The 18445-nt window shown below is 43.2% G+C and overlaps 1 protein-coding gene across 1 annotated transcript in view; it reads left to right on the forward strand.

The window, feature by feature from the left end:
- Positions 1-881: 881 nt before the first annotated feature.
- olfm3a (olfactomedin 3a) overlaps positions 882-18445 on the forward strand; it is a gene marked incomplete at both ends in the record, with an annotated part of 48001 nt that continues 30437 nt past the window's right edge. Inside the window, one exon of the mRNA XM_080752101.1 lies at positions 882-950. Coding sequence (XP_080608227.1) covers positions 882-950 — 69 coding nt within the window. The remainder of the gene's footprint in view (positions 951-18445) is intronic.

Raw genomic sequence — 18445 nt, forward strand, 5'->3', positions numbered from 1 at the left:
TGAACTCCACATGTGAAGAACATTTCAGCATTTGGCAATCTCATGAACAATGAATATTTAACATTTTGGAAACCGTTGTTTGGGCAGCTAAATCTTCCCCACCCTAACATAAAAAGTCCAAACACCCTTTAGCATCAATAATTTCCTATTTAACAGTAGCCTAACCTAGAAAGGTTCCATTATCTGAAGTTGAAGCGGGTGGTGAGAGGTAGCCTGATTTCAGACTCTACGCTGCAGTCCACTCAGAGAGTGGGCGGGTCTATTGGCTGGAGCCAGGCAAGGTGAGAGGCATTATTGGGTAGAATTCATGAGCTGCATTTTTGGTTCTTCTAACCCAAGACCTACCATCACCACGATGTCACACACACGCTCCCCTGCAGTAGTTCTAAAACCTCTCCTTGCCCCAAACTTTATTCTCTCTCTCTCTCTCTCTCTCTCTCTCCCCCCCCCCCTCCACCCCCCCCCCCCTCTCTCTCTCCCCGCCCCCTCCACCCCCCCCCCCCCCTCCACCCCCCCCCCCCCCCCCCCTCTCTCTCTCTCTCTCTCTCTCTCTCTCTCTCTCTCTCTCTCTCTCTCTCATTGTTGCGTCGGCACTGCCTCAGTGCCTCAACAACGCAGAGAGCTCCATGCAGCGGAGTGGTGAGCTGTGGATGTACAGCCAGCCTAATATCCTATATGGTTCCTGACTGACTGTGCCAATAAACGGACCGGTGAAGGTCCTCGCCGGCAGCAGCAGCAGCGTCGTCGCGGTCCCTCTGTGCAGGGTGAGCTTCATGGGTGAACAGCAGTTCGATCTCCATGCTCTAAAAGACTGCGTGTGAATAATAAAGGAGACAATCAAGTGTCCACCACGCGGAGGGAGCTCCGCCTGTCTGTCAGCCATGCGGCTCCTGTTGAGCGTCCTGTACCCCGTGATCTCACTCACTGTCTTCGGATTATATCCGTCAATGGTGAGTTTTTCATGCCTCGCTACTTTCTTTTTGGCTGGTGGTATAGCCCATATGTCATCACTGGAAAAAACTGGAGTTAGTTCTGTTAAATAAGACATTCAACTAGTTTGTTTTTGAAACCTCGGATCTTGAGTCACATTTTCGTTTGTAGCCTATTCGAATTGTTGAATTGTCGCATAGCAGCCTACAGTGTTTTCTTGGACAGCAATGCAATGCAGACATTACTTGACCATGGCATTAACTTGTACAAAAAAAATAGCCTAATAAAAATGCATGCAGTCAAATATGAATAGAATATTATGCATGCGGGAGAGCTGGGTTATTTTTATGTTTCTGTCTAACTTTGAAGGAGGCTGCCAACTTAGTTTGATACGTATACTAGCTATGTTAAAATGTTCCATATTCATAATACCTAAGGTTGAGAATTATGCTACAGTCTACTGCTCGTGTCGTAGCTGAACGTACAGTATGATTAATAATGTGTTGTGTGTATAATATCAATATAGCGCTTACGTGCACAATGTGCGGTGACTGTTTCTGCAGTCAACAGCTGGTGTGGAGCTGTCCAGTCCCCGGTGCTGATCTATGGCAACTGGCTATGCACCAGCACAGCACAGTCAGTGGTCATAGACAGAGAAACATGTTCAATAAGGGGAAAGAGACGTATAGTCTTGAATTGCATTTATTTAATAACCCAAAGAATAATAACCTTAACCGTTTTAAGTTGATACTTTGCATTTTGTTCCTTCAGCAACAGTGCTTTATCCTGAGATCATTGAACTGTTCCTCATCATATCAGTCTTAGCTTCCAGTGAATTTATATGGTATAAATCACTTTCTACTTCTTCTTCTTCTCCTTCTTTTTCTATTATTATGCTATTGTTTTACGAAAGTGTGTTGCATTCATTACCCCTGGTCACTGCAGCTTTTTTTTCCAATACTTTCATCATTGTGACACAGGCTTAAAGAAGCAGGTGTCACGCCTGAAAAATTTCTGAAATGCAGATGTTGTTGATGAGTGCCTGCTCAGTGACTGTGCTCCAGCCAACAGGAGAAAGTGATGACATAAATGCTGAATACTAAATTCCACGTACCGTTGCAGCCGAAAGATAACGGCTCCAAAACTAAAGACGATTCATAGTTTGTCCTCAGTTCTCAAACTTTTTCATGTCAAGGACCCCCAAATTGATATGTATTGGGCTGCGGACCCCAACTGAAAAGGTTTTGCCATGGACCCCCAGAACAGAAGACTTATGTTTGTTTTTATGTTTACAATTCAAACATTTTCAATATTTTTTTCAGAAATTCTCTAAAATAGCAGATGTACAAGATCACAGCACACTTGAAGAAACGTTCTGTGAGCTTGTATATCTGCTATTTTTGTATAACCAACATAAATGGATAAAGTAGTTAAAATGATTGTCATACTATGTTAACTTATTTAGCTGGGGACCCCCTGGGAGTCTCCGGACCCCATTTTTAGAACCACTGGTATAGACAACTGCATTTGTATTTGGGAGCAGCAACAGGCTCGTTTGCCCGGTGTTGGTACATCGCTCACTCCACTGTTCTAATGTGAATTCAGCACTGCAGCCTTTCAAATGCTCGTTACATACACACTAGGGGTTCTTCCATTTTGAGCCAAAGCCTGTGCATTTGGTAATGACAGCGTGGCAGTGTGCACAAGTGATCCCCCAAGCAGACTTTTCAGAAAAATAAACATTTGCATTGCAGGGCCTCCTTATGGTCTTATGCCAGGCCACTGATTGCATTGTTGCCGTTGAGGGTTTCGACCAGGGACGTGCTGGGCCCCTGATTCAGCCCGGGAAAAAGAGTTGGAGAGGCCCTCATTTCTTTTTTAGTTATATTTCATCGTTGTCGGGTGGAAACCTTGTATGTCCAAAACCGTTTGTTTTGTATTTATCATTTTAAAATGATTTAAACTAGTGAAAACAGCCGATCTACGAGCACACAACGCCTCACACCGCGAGGCGTTGTGTGCTTGTAGATCTGCTGTTTTCACTACTTTTGTGCAACGGCCTTATGATGAAGCAGGGCTTTGCTTTGCGAAAAAATTTATAAATTTGAAACTTGGAGATACGAGTTTCTGCCCGACAGTGATGATTTACTTTGTTGGCCGCCCAGCCCCCAAAATGGAACGAAGGCCGTCATTTTATTTTTTTCCTAATGGCCGGCCTGGACCGGCCGGGAATGTTCAGGAGTTGTCCCGCTTTTCCCAATGGCCAGCACGTCCCTGGTTTCGACTGATTCTCATCATGATCAGAAGGACGGGGGAGATGGGTTGTGTTTTATGATTACTAATTAGATCATACACCTCAGGGATGTATCGATCGCAGATGCAAGAGACAATTAGTGGCCGGCAGCATGAGATTGTAATGTACAGTGTGTGTGGATGGAGGGGGTACGCACTTTGGAGCGCATGCATGCGTCTGCACAAACACAAGTGAGACCATAAGAAATGGCACACATGCACGCACTCGGTCATGGAGGCACACAGACACCCACTGACAGGCAAGAGATATGGGCAAAGGGAGGCTGCACACATGAAGCAAGGGAAACATGCACTCTTTTGGAGAACTCCAAAAAGAGAACATATTACTGTAATATTATACATTTCCCCCCCCAGTAACGAGTAGTGTAACTGTGTAAGGTATTACTTTGCCCTGTAAAAAACATTACATATTGCTCAGGTTTTGTTTGTTGGCTGCCTTTTGAAAAATTAAGTAAAAGGTCAAGAGGGATTACGGCTTTATTTTATAGCCTTTTTGGCTGATTGGTGACTCTTATTATTATTCCCAAACATGGTGGTGGGTGGGGGGTGGGCAAAAGTAATATGTCATAAAATGTATTACTCTTGATTCCAAGTAATACGTAATATAATATTCGTACTCTTTTAAGGAGTAATATGCAACTAGTCCTCTGCCCGGGGGTGTGCACAGTATATGTGTGCACAGTATACAGTATGTGTGCACAGTATGTGAGGGATTGAATGTTCCTGGCCTGAGGAGTCTCAGAAGTAATGTTGGAGAACCCAGACCGGTGCCCGTTGGGCAGAATACTCCTTTTGCACAAAGTAGTGCAATGCAAGATAGAGGGCGCCAGATTCCTTTTAGTCACACCCTACCACTACTTCCTGTTCATCCACAGAGCATTGATTCTAGTTGTTTTCTCCATTAGATTAAAGTGCTTTCTTTTCACTTTTTTCAACTTGTATTACTTGTCAAAATACATTTTATTTGTCTGCCTCATCTTTTTACCATCCCAAGTAATAAAAGTTGAAAAAAGTGAAAAGAAATCTAATGGAGAAAACAACTAGAATCAATGCTCTGTGGATGAACAGGAAGTAGTGGTAGGGTGTGACTCAAAGGGATCTGGCGCCCTCTATCTTGCATTCCACTACTGTGTGCAAAAGGAGAATAGTCACCATTGACGTCCAGTTGTGCAATACCCATTGTATCCGTCTGTCTGTCTGTCTGTCTGTCTGTCTGTCTGTCTGTCTGTCTGTCTGTCTGTCTGTCTGTGTCCCTTTCATGCCCATACATTATATGGAGATCTCTTATCTCTGTCTGTCTGGTTCTCTTTTATGCCCATATACCATACATGGGCAACTGGTGGCCCGGGGGCCACATGCGGCCCCCACCTCCACTTAATGCGGCCTGCAAGGTTAATAAAACAAAAAATAAACCAAATAATTCAGGATTCCAATTCAAAAGAAACAAAATTAGCCGATCTAACAGCTCAAAACGCATCGCAGCGCGATGCGTTTTGAGCTTGTAGATCTGCTATCTTTGCTTCTTTTGTATGAGATACTAGAATGACAAAGTAGGACATAACAATATGCATTGTGGCCCTCTGGAGTGAAGGTGGAAATATAATGGCCCTCGCCATCATCAAAGTTGCCCACCCCTGCCATATACTGTATGGTGTTCCGTGTCCAGGCCAGTCTGTGATGTCATCTCCAAATTTGGGCACTTGTTTCATCATGCCAGACAGACATTATTTGGCCATTGTTTCAGCAAGCGGCTGTCACCATGGTGGCGACATTGTTTAGTATCAGTGATGTTAGCATGCAGACTGTTTCACCCGCTTATGCCCATATATGGTGTTCTGTGATGTCAGTCAATGACGTCTGGCATTGTTTCAGCATGCGGCTGTTACCATGGCAGGCAGAGACACTGTTTGGTATCAGTGATGTCAGCATGCGGACAGATGGTGGACAGACATACTGTAAATGAATAGTTAGACAGGTAACATAATACTCTCCGGAGTAATATTGCCCAATACTGGTCTTCAGCAGGGGGTCTGCAACCCTATAGCATCCCTATTCTGAGGGGAAGATTTGCCGAAAATATCCGATCTACAAGCTCACATCTTTCGCTGCGAGGCGTTGTGAGCTTGCACTGTAGATCCGCTAATTTCGGCTAAGAGGTTTGGTGTAGAGGGATAAAAAGAGCAGACCATGTACAGAGCCAAAGGTCAAGTTTTAACTCATACAGTGCCGCCGGCCACAAGGGGCGCTAGAGTGCCAGAAATGTCTCCATAGACCTTCGCTCTATCTTCCGTCGACACTGTCCCAAGTGCCTTGGGATTTCACTCCAGCCAATGCTATGGGTGACGATAGGAGGAAGCTAGCTGACACGTAGCCAAAATGCTAACCATTTAGAAGCCCGATCTAAAGCTATTTCAGTCGCAAAAAACCTTTTCTTTGGGTCTGGGAACACAATCCGGAGAAAATCCTGTCTAAAGATGTGATTTATCATTGGAGTGGGCGGCGCGATGCGGCCGTTAGCGCGACTACGGCCCGTGGATGGCCGAGTCCAAGTCCCGGCCATGGATGGAAATTTACACCGGGGCTTCGTTGAGGCCTCCGATTAAATAATTAATTTTATTAAATATCCCGAACTAGTTCGGGATAGGCACCCTGGCATACGTCGCGACGCCGACAGTATATATTGAGGTTTTTTTGGGGGGCTCTAAACTTTATTTTAAACCATTTTCAATGGAATAAATCGTCGGACCATCTAGCGTCTCTCGTTGGCTAGCGCTGGACGAGCCGGGACCACCCACGTTGCTCCAAGCAGCTCGGGGTAAGTAAAATAGCAAATAAAATATTGTATTGGATTGAAATAAAGCCAAACTTGTTCGGGATAGGCACTGTAAGGGTTAACATGAATCCACCATATTAATAGAAAGCTTAAGTCAAAACATGAATTTACACAACGGTGATAATAGTGTTGTCAACCTTTCAAACAAGACTACGAAACTATTTATAAAAGTGTAAACTGCAACACAATAATATTGTGTACAATATGTAGTGGGGGTCCCTGCTTCATCTCTCTCTCTCTCAGCTAATAGTAAGGGGATTTTATAAGATATTTGACCAAACTGAGAAGTAAATCGTTACCAAGAAATGTCTTCACCAATGTGTTTCTAAAGGTGTGTAATAATATGTACTAAAAGGTTGAAATTCAACTCCCGGGGGAAACCTCATAAAAAAACTGATTTGTGTTTGTATCCCATTAATTTACTATACAGGAAAAACATACAAAAAATAAATATGCTTTCAGTAGCATGGGAGGGGTCAAAACTAGTTTTTTTTTCATGATTCTGAATCCATTGCAAGCATTTGTTTCGCATGAAAAACATTCCTTGGGCTAAAAACGGACCCACAATACGATGGTTTAGTGATGAATCATCACTTTTCACTATTTGTAGGGGCCATTTGTAGCCCACAGAATGTTTTTAGTGCAAAACAAATGCTTGCAATGGATTCAGCATCATGAAAAAACCCTAGTTTGACCCCTCACATGCTACTGAAAGCATATTTATTTTTTGTATTTTATTCCTGTATAGTAAATGAATGGGACACAAACACAAATCAGTTTTTTATGAGGTTTCCCCTGGGAGTTGAATTTCAACCTTTTAGTACATATTATTACACACCTTTAGAAACACATTGGTGAAGAAATGTCTTGGTAACGATTTACTTTGCAGATTTTCTTACAGTATGTTCCCTTTACTATAAGAGGTCCTTAGCCTGAAAAATGTTGAATTCCCCTGCTAGTCTAGACGGTAGACGCTGTAAAGATGAAAAGAGACTCTGTGTGTCAATGACACGAGGCCCCTAATTATAAAGAATGGTGGGGCACCCACACCCTTTGATGTTATATTGTATTAGTGAGCTCAAGGGGTTGGCTGCCACACGGCTGATGGTTTTTCTCGCTGAAGTCAAAATGATTTTCCTTTTTTTTTTCTTTTTTCAGTCAGCATTATAAGCTTATATTTAGTTGACATCTTCCATTTTGTTTCGGTGGCACAGCTCACACAGACGGCAAACTAAGAACAAAAGAGACGAGAGAGCGTGGGTGCAAACAGACGCGCACGCACGCGCACGCACACACACACGCACACGCACACACACACACACACACACACACACACACACACACACACACACACACACGCTTGTTTGTTTGTTTGTAATGCCATACTTGTGAGCACTTCAATATTTTAGGAGGGCACTGAAAAGTGTTGAAAATCAGCAGATGCAAAAGCTCCTATGTCACGCTGTGATGCGTGGTGAGCTTGTCTGTGTGTGACATCGCCGCACAACTGGCCTATACGTATAAATAGGTAAAACTCAACCCAACCCCTGAACCTAACCGTCTACATTCCTGACACTAACCTCACTAACCTCACTTCACTGTAAGCCAAACTCAACTCTTTCCAAACTCTACTATACTTGTGGGGACCCCCCCCCCCCCCCTCCCCACACACACACACACACACACACACACACACACACACACACACACACACACACACACACACACACACACACACACACTCAGATTCAAATCAAATTAAGGACGACAACTCTTAATGACGTGTCAACACAAACACTGCTAACAGCCCCCGTGACAAGACTGCCTACCAAGTCATTAGCTGTGATACGATGTCTGCTGGCTGGCTGGGTGGGTGGGTGTGGAAGGCTGTCAGGTGTGCTGAACTGGAAACAAAGATGGCTAGCTTAACCAATGATGGATGTGGATTGTTTAGAGAAGTAGCACAGAGTAAATGGATGTGTTTCGTTTCTTCCTCTTCCTCTTCTTTGTAGCCTATCCTTTGAACAATGTTTCATTGTGTGAACCTGAAATCGTAATGGACATTCTGTCAGCCAGGGTGCGATTGAGGTTTGATTTAGTTGTGTGGCAGGTGAGTGGATGATGCACTTTGTGTTAAGGGAAACAAATTTTAATTGTTCCTATCACTTACAGTACAGAGTTGTGCGAGTATTGATAGAGAACTAGCGAGGATGGATTTAACCACTGTCTTATTGTGGTTGCCGTGACTATATTCTCAAGTTAACTGCCATGTGAAGCTCAACCAATACTCGAGCTAGCACCACTCCTCAAATGTTTTTCCTTCAATTTCCAATAGACCGTATGTCAAATCCCGCCCCATTTTGCTCTTGTTACTAGGTGGGACGAAAAAACCAGGGCAGATTTTTTTATAATGGAAGTGGATGGGGGAAAACGATTTTTCATAGCCTCATTATAGCTATTTAAAGTACCAAAAGAAACACATCTACGTGATATTAATACAAAGAGAAGAAAAAAGTACAGTAGTTACATTGCAAAACAGGAGTTTTCCCCCGACAATATATGTTTTAATTAGTTTAATCCCAGTGGGAAATGGGTAATTCTGCCCATTTAAAATATATGTACCCAATCAAAACTCTTAGTTACATTGATAAGGTTCATGTGAACTAGTCTGTTGAATTCTGTTTGTTTGTTTAAGTCTGTTTATTCATTATAATGATTGAAATCGCTATGACCGCGCAGCGCCGTACTGCACGCCGGCCGTGCTCCGCATCACGGCACCGCGGTGAAGACTGAAGCGACATTCTCCCACTGCATAACTCCACCCCTGGTAGCGAAAAGTGAATGTTTTTTTCTGGTTGGCCAGTCAGGGAGTCTCAGGGACCAATCAGAAGGCTGACAAACGGTTTTCCAGTGGCAGTGGAAAAGTTTATCTGGTGAAAGGTTTATCTAGTGAAAGTAAAGTTTCCCCAGCAGGCCAGCACTATGTGTTAACCACACTAATTATTCCTAATCGCTTCACCGAAAATATCTGATCTACAAGCTCTTGTTGCTTGTCTATTTTGACCAAGTATTCGTGACTCTGGGGTTTATGGCAGACCACTGGCACAGCACAGTACCTGCCCACCACCACCACAGAGTTTAGGGGTTTTGATCCATCGCAGTGCATCCGGCTTGCCAAATATATGAACACAATAGGCAGTGTTCGGGGGAGGTCAGCCAGGTGGGGAGGGTGGCATTTGTCACTGGCACCTGTCAGCAGGGACTGTTGAACGGGAGGAGTAGGATGGAGGGGCTACATCCTCCCGGTGGGGCTCCTCACTGGTAGGTGAGCCAGTAGGATACAACAGCAGTGGCAAGTACTAGTGTGAGGAATTAATTGACATAACTAAATTGTGGGAGTAAAGGGGTACAAATTCTGTCTACTCTAAAAATACCAGTAAAACTCCCTAATCGAGAGATAAGCGACCGTCAGGTTGTATACACAAACTATAGAAGGCAATCGTAGCCAATCGGGAGGGAATATGGGAAATGGGAAAGATCCATGTTGATGACATGACTTTAGATATGCTAGGTGTACTGCTTTGCGTGATTTTAGGCCAAAATCTGCAGGAGCAGTGTCCAAAAATGTGTTTTGCAAAAGTCGGCCTGATGGTGGCGCTAGAAGAGGGCCATGTGAGAAATGAGGGGTGGAGGTTGTGATTTGCCATCCAAGGAGTGTGTGTGCAAAGTTTGGCTTTGATAGGGCCAAAGTTCACAAGGAACTTTATAAAAAAAAATACATAATAATGATATACTGTAATTATGAGATGCTTTCAAACTCACTTATCACCTCATAGATATATTATTACCCCAGTTACAATTACATGTCTGCGGTTTAATGCTCCTCTTTTCCTTTTCTGGATGAATGCTTCCTGACTAATAATGTTCTATGGAATAATTATAGCAGTCAAAGCATGATGTTAAAACTATCGGTGGGGGCAAAGCTCAAGCACTCTCTCTCACTCTCTGTTCCTATATTAATTACTGTAATTGCAGCCCAGAGGAACAGTGTGGTTTCTATATCCAGGCCTCCTGGATAGCCTGCCTATATCAGACACCTACCATTGCATGACTGCTGAAAAGCTGGATTTGGGGGAAATGTCAGACGGAATTGAGAGGCCTGCGGTCATTCAGCCAGAGATTATTACAGGCTGTGATTGTTAATTCTGAACCGGGGAGGAGAATGATAATAATGATAATTGTATTACCAGTTGTTGAGTATTTCCACATTAACCACTTATGCCCTAAATACTTAGTTGTATGACAAATAGAGACCAGAAAGATGCAATTCTGGGGAAATTGCAAGTGTGGTTGCCGTGATGCGAGTCACACTTTCAAATTCTATCCTTGTCCCTTTTATGCCCATATATGGAGGTCCCTAATGTCATCAATATTAAACCCATATCTTGGAATGCCCGTCATCTGTCATCTCCATATTTGGAAAAGTTGAATTTTTGCATTTTCCCATTCAAGTCAGTGGATAAAAGTAATTCACCCTTTGTCAAGTCCCGCCCTTTGTACCGCCCCTCTTCACACCCATTGGTTTCTGTGTCTTGGTGGGACATTCGGTGGGACACTCCATCCACTACCATTTTAATTCAGTTGCTTGCTATTGTTATTCTGTGTGTTCCGTTCTAATTTCAAACTTTGTTTCAGTAAAATGGAGCTGCTCAGTGGCAGCATAGTGACTCAGCATGTTTTTAAATGTTTTTATTTCTCCAAAAATTATGTTTTAGCAAATTCAGCATAAAAAGGCAGAACCAGGGCGGGACAAGGCAGATAGAGCCTGCTGGTTGGTCAGTCAGGGACCAACCAGAAGGCTAACAAAGGGTGAATTCCGATGAAGCCAGACGATTTGACATACAGTATGGCCTAAGCGAGTGGCACTAAAACTGTGGGAGGAGTAGCTACTATTGACCATAGTCTGGTTGCCCTGTTAGGCTGCATACACACAGTTAAAGCACCTCTCCTGTGCTTCTCCTTGGTGGAGGAGGGGGGGAAGAGCAGTGTCTAATTCATTCCCTATATGGAAGACTGCCTCTACCACACTAAATAAAGAATCGATCTACCAGTTCACAATGCATGGCAATTTGTTAAAACATGATGCATTGTGAGCTTGTAGATCGGCTTCTTTCGGCATAGAGATTTGGTGTAGAGGGAAGAAAAGGATTTGGCCATGGAAAGACCACTGGGGACCCTGGTTGAAATGAAAGCGCTTTGGTAGAGACTTGGCTTGTTTACAGTCGCTTATACACAGTGGTGTAATACTTACTCAAGTACTGTACTTAAGTACAATTTTGAGGTACTTTTACTTTACATCTCGGATCCAAGTATTGTACTTTTACTCCACTACAATTATTTGAAAACATTAGTTACTAGTTAGTTTGTAGATTTTGATTATTATTACAAAACATGCATTAATCACTTCAGCCCTACTATACATTTCAGCCATTTGAAAATAGCCGATTTACAAGCTCACAATGTGTCACGATGTGATGCATTGTGAGCTAGTATATCTGTAATTTTCAATAGATTTTTATACAATTTATACATTTGAAAACTTGTGAAATGGGACTGTAACGAAGGCTCTCACTTACTCTCACGTCATACGGGCAGTTGACGGGTTGCCATAGTTACTCATTGAAGGTTGAATCTCCATATATGGAGATAACCAACGCATCTCACTAAGGGCTCGAACACACTGTGCGATTTTGCGTGGTCGGCGAGTCATCAGATCATTAGAGTATTTCACACTGCACGAGTGACTTTCTTGAAATCGGCTCGTTGTGGTTTTCGCTGACAAGATTGATCACCCTGACAGATCACCGACAAGGGGTCACACACTGCCAGATATTTCACCAGGATGCATCCCTGATACATATCCAATATTACATTTGTTTTTATTCTAATTGTGCACGAGCGGGCGCTAATGATTTTCCTCTCTCGCTGCATGCGTGCATTCATGCGTGCAACACACACACACACACACACACACACACACACACACACACACACACACACACACACACACACACACACAGACACACACACACACACACACACACACACACACACACACACACACACACACACACACACACACACACACACACACACACACAGCACCTATTCAGTGTTTTCATAATAACACCAGCCATGCTGCTGCGTGATTTCATCAACATATTGTGAGATGTTGGTTTTATATTGCTATGAAACAGCATCTATATTATTATGATGAAAGTCATGAAACAGCAATACTAGTGATCTATACGCCGGACCACTGCATAATAATGCCCTCTCCACTCTCCAGTCTCCAGCTCTCCTCAGGTTAAACTCAGCCCCTGCTCTCTCTCTCCCTTTCTTTCTCTCTCCGCTCCGCTCCGTGCGTCTCCATTTGACGACACAGAGCGCGGAGAGAGAAACACAGACAGAGAGAGAGAGAGAGAGAGAGAGAGAGAGAGAGAGAGAGAGAGAGAGAGAGAGAGAGAGAGAGAGCGCACTAGTCTAGGGATGCGCTGTGACAGAGTGAAAGAGCCAAATATCAAAGCTGCTAGATATCTAGAAACGCTCGGGAAGCTGTCGGCGAGCGCTGGAATTGCGCACGGATCTTCTCGCAGTGCTTTTCGCACACAGCGAGTAAAACCCCAGCGAGCAAAGCACGATCTTGCGGCAGATCGTCGTTTTTGTCGGCGAGCGCCAAAATTGGTCGGCGACAGCATAATCGGCTCAAAAATTCGGGCAGTGTGTTCGAGCCTTAAGTCTGACCTCACAAGCCCCATATTTGGGCACGGACAACCTATAACTCCATATATGGAGACGGCCCATATATGGAGATATCTAGCTGCTGACATCATCAGGATGACATCACCCTGACATCACGCTGATGTCATACCGTACACGAATGAGCCCTATAAGGGCCCTATAGGGGCATTTTCTCACCGAAGATTCAGAAGCATGCCTAGACTCTTAAGCCCTTTGCACACAGGACAGTTGCGTTTTTTTCGTTTGCGGCATGAATAAAACGCATTGGATTTGGTGTGCAAGGCTGTGCGGAATCGGCGCTGCGGATCCAAAAAGGAGTCATGAAAGGAGTGATGAGTTTTTTACCGCATGCGACAAGACGCACGAATCGAACTGGGTTCGATCGAGAAAAAAAACGCACGGCGGCAGCCACTCGTCGCACGGCTAATTCGGAGCCGGTGTGCATGAGGTCATAGAGAATCATTGTTTTCTTTTCAAAAAATGATATTGTCCGTTTTATCCGTGCGGTTAAACGCGCCTGTGTGCAAAGGGCTTTACTCTATCTCCAAACCATCTCAAGACTTCAGCTGGTTAAGACCTCAGAGCCTTCCATACGTTTCAAGACATCTCGGTTAAGTTCTTACCGGACACCACTGCGGCGGGTCCTAATCCTAGATAATCAGTCCCTTTGGAGTAGTAATTTATAGGGACATTCTGCACAATGAGTGCTTTCTGCTTCTGAGTATATTTTGATACCAATACTTTTGTTCTTTTACTCGAGTCAGTTTTCAATTCCCTGCTTTTGTATTTCTACATTGCAGTATTGATACTTTTACAAAAGTATCAATACTCAAATGTAAAACATCAGAGCAGGCACATGCAATGTTAGAGAGGCAGGGGCTGACATTTCTAAAAGGGCCTTTTGGTGAAAATAGAAAATAGCAGACCTCCAAGCTCACAACGTGTCACGCTGCGACGCGTTGTGAGCTTGGAGGTCTTTCGGTACTTGATACCACACTAAAGCACAAAAAAGGCAGTAATGGAGATGGCTTACGGTATGGATTTGTACACAGTGAGGGCAATTCAGGCTTTTGCAAATCCCGCCCCATTCTGCCCTGTTACTATGGTGGGACATTTGACCCTGGGCAGATTGTTTTTATAGTGGCAGTGAATGGGATTTTTGTATTTTTTCATAGTCTCATTACAGCTATATAAAGTACCAAAGGAAAAACATCTAGGTGATATTAATAAAAAGGGAAGACAAAGGTACAGTAGTTACATTGCAAAACAGGGGGTTTCCCCGAAAATACATGTTTTAATTTGTTTAATCCCAGTGGGACAGAATCATCCATTGCAGATTCTTTTATAGTGGAAGTGGATGGGATTTTTTTATTTTTTCATAGCCTCATTACAGCTATATAAAGTACCAAAAAAAAACACATCTACGTGATATTAATAAAAAGGGAAAAAAAGGTACAGTAATTACATAGCAAAACAGTAGTTTTCCCCAAAAAATATATGTTTTAATTAATCCTCTGGATCAGAGAGAGAATAGAAATAGAAAGAGAAAGCGCATTGCATCTTGGGTAGGAAGAGGAGAGCCAGATTATAGTTCTCCTCACATAATAGGCTGGCTTTTCGTAATTCTGCCCATTTAAAATATATGTACCCAATCGTAACTAGTTAGACCATTGATAAGGTCCATGTGAACTAGTTTGTTGAAGCTTATTCATTATGATGAGCGAGATCGCTATCACCGCCCGCGGCCGTACTGGACGAATGCCGTGTAGCGCAACATTCTCCACTGCACAAACTCCACCCCCGAAAGCAAAAAGTGAATGGTTTTTTCTGGTTGGCCAGTCAGGGAGTCTCAGGGACCAATCAGAAGGCTGACAAACGGTGAATTATTTCAGCATAAGATGCTGCATTAAAGTTCAGGAGAGTTTACTTTTACTTTGGACAAGGCAATTCTCTTGAACGCTGCCTTCAGGTATGGCATGGAAAGAGGGCATTTGCATTTCTTCCACCATAGTAGGAAACTGCATTCATGGTCTGGAGAGGGCACTTTTTACAGACGGATACAAGACGGATACAAGGGCAGGGCCTTTGATGTCTATGTGTGCACGTTAGGGATGCGAAGATATACCGGTACGGATCGTAATCGCGATACAAACGTGCGCGATACGAGTGAATCGGTTCATTCAGGGTGGATCGGTACAATTGACGGCTGGAATCGTGATGTATCGTATCGTGAGTGACCTGGATCGGTACATTCCACGGTTGGATCGGTTTTTGCATAATAGTATTTCATTCTATACTGTGTTTCCGAGGCGCATTGAATGCCCCATCAGCCCTCCCCCCAAAAAGCACTTGTAGCGACTCCGAGTTGCTCCGAGCTGCTCAGCGGAGCGCAGTGAACACCCGACCCGACGGAATGCAGAGACAGACAGACAGCACTTGTGAGCCCACTGGTTAAACATGCAAGATTAGTACCACGTTTAGCTTTATAACATCCCTGTCCAATGTTCGCTGATGTGATCCGTTGTTGTGTCACTGGACTGGAGCACGCTGCGTGATATTATGATCCACATTCCACACCCGTTTGTTCTTCTTGTCGCAACTGGTAAAAAAGAATCTAGCCCAACCCTACCCTCCCCTGCCCCTTCTTTGTATATACTGTTTGTTTTGACTTACTGTCTTCTATTTTGTTTTTCTTTACATATCTACTGCATAGTACTGTGTTCTATTTGTCTGTCATTCAATGTTATATGAGATACTTCAATGGTTTCCAGTGGAAATAAGCTTAGTCTTTTCATGGATCTCCTTTTAGTAGACCTTGTACCAGTGAACTGTACCGTCATGAAACTGTACCTTTTCCTATGCAAACTTCTAATAAAGTCTTCAATCAATCAAAATCAATCGAGTCTGCGACGGAATTGATTTAAACAAAGCAGAAGCTTCCACGCTTTAACTACACACACGTATGAACTACAACAACGATACTGGGCGTGCAGCTAGCGATTAAAACAAAGTATTTGACACTGTTTCACAACTTGTTACTGTAGCAGGCAGAACACTCTTCTGCTGCTGCTGTTCCCTCTGCAAAGAGAGGCTGGAGCCTGATTTATACTTGGCAGCTCGACGGTGTCGCGCACGCACCTAAATAGCAGACCTACTGTACAAGCTCACAACGCGACGCGTTGTGACTCAAATATCTACGTTTTGAAACATTTTGGCTAGAAATGGCAAAATCCTAGATTATATTCATACAATATAATAATAATACAGGTCAAGGATCCTTAACTGAGAAGAGAGAGATCAAGCAGGGACCCCCACTGTAGGCTATTTTAGACTACTGTAGGCTATTATATAAAACTGTGCAGATTAAAACTTGTCAGAGACTTGTTTGACAGCACTATTTCATCAGTGACATTAATACATTACTATGTTGTGTTTATTTGTTCACACATTATCTTTTCTATTAATATGATGGATTTATGTTATTCATTATAATCCATGAATTATTATCTCTTAAACCCTCAATAAGTGTTAATGTATTGGCTAATGTTCCCCCATAGGGTTGCTACTTGCTAGGGTTCAATTGGTTACTGTAAAAACTAACTATTAATATTTGGCCGCCTCACATAACTCTGAGGACCCTAGGGGTCCCTGACCACCTGTTGAGGATGTAATGATATATAATAATGATATAGTATTAATCAAACAATTTTACCAGCCAGCAAGGAGTGTTCTCCCAGATTTCAATAAGTTGGATTGTTAGACAGAGCCTAGTACTACAGTGAAACAATACATTGTTTGGAAATTAAATGTAATGCATTTTTAGTAATTTTTTGGGGGGGAAATTTACATGGGCTTTAATATAAATCCTTTGCATTGTGTTGAATCGCACCGAATCGTGAATCGTATCGCATCGTAAGGACCAGGGGTGTATCGCAAAATATCGTGAATCATATTGCATCGTATCGGGGTCAGGGGTGTATCGTGATGTATCGTATCGGCAAGATTTCAATGTATCGCAATTATATCGTATCGCTGGGAGTGTATCGTGATGCGTATCGTATCGCCTCAGTGGTCGAGATTCACATCCCTAGTGCACGTGCCTGCATCAAAGTACTTTTTCCACTCCTGCTTATACATAGTTATTAGGGGTGCAACAATACTTGTATCGATATCGAACCGTTCAATACGAGGGTGTACCGAACCGCATGACCCTGTACCGAACAATACAATACAATACCACTCCACATCCACATTCCCCTGGAACCCCCTCAAGGATCCGCAGAGCCCACTTAGAGAACCACTACCCAAGAGGTTGGGTTGTTAAAACAAAAAAATACGTAGTGATAAAAATACATTTATAAATCAAGGACATTTCTGTTCATTTTTTGTATCGGAAAAAAAAATCGAACCGTGACAACAAAATATCTAACCAAATCGAACCGTGAATTTTGTGTATCGTTGCACCCCTAATAGTTATGTATGAGGCTAGCAGGTAACAATCCTATAATATTTGCAATAATCTTTGCTGAGACTACACATTCGTTGCCATCCCAACCTCAACCTAAAAATCCCCAGAAATAAGCTTAAATCAGAGATTTGTCACAGCAGCTTTGTGTTTTGCTCACGCAAGCATGTGTCATTTACCACAGCCCCCGAGCTGTCCACAGGCATTAGTTCCCACATCATATCTGATGACAGGTTCATTATCATCCATCCATGGACAGTTATGACCGGTGCGGTGTCTTGTCCCAGCACGCTCTGCGAGGAGCAGCTGGGGGACGTCGTCATGCTAATGTGGCCCATATAGCGCACGTCCATCGTCAAAATGTGCACAGCCGCTGCACAATTATCTGTTAAATCTAGGCCAGGGTCAAAGGGGCCACAGAGGTGGATGGCCTCTATGAAATTAATCTCCCCCGAACACCTCCATCAAGCTGCTGAACTCCCAACGCTGAATCTTACAGTGCTGTAGAGCAGTGTTTCTCAATCTTTTTTGGCTTGAGTACCCCCTTTCCCTGATTTCTGAATCCAAGTACCCCCTTTACCCAACAACAATATTCTGCTCACCAAAAATAATGGTATGGCCTGTGCGATGCTATGATAAACCGCCCATTTCAAGAATATGAAATCACAAGTAAGAAATGGAGTGAAAGAGTTTAAAACAGTGTTTCCTGAGCAATGAGCAGATGTATGTTCAACAATGTCCAATAGTCCAGTTTTCATGTCAATAACTTTAAAACATTCAAACAAATCCCAGGTACCTGGTACCAAGTCATGTTGGTTAGCAGCAACTATCAGGCTCACACCAAGTTTCTCCACGTGTCATCATTAAACACAACAGTATGGTTTTTAATTCTTTGACTATGAATAATATTATCATGATTTTACCTATGTTTTTCTTTTTTGGGGGCATTTCTCACGTACCCCCAGCTGTGCCTTCGCGTACCCCTAGGGGTACACGTACCCCCATTTGAGAAACACTGCTGTAGAGCAATGTGCAATACATACAGTAGCACTTAGCATGTTTGTACTGCTAAGTTACTTGCTAAACAAAATGCCTCAAATCCC

Source organism: Nannobrachium achirus (assembly GCF_963921795.1).
Source record: "Nannobrachium achirus genome assembly, chromosome: 21".
Classification (NCBI taxonomy): domain Eukaryota; kingdom Metazoa; phylum Chordata; class Actinopteri; order Myctophiformes; family Myctophidae; genus Nannobrachium; species Nannobrachium achirus.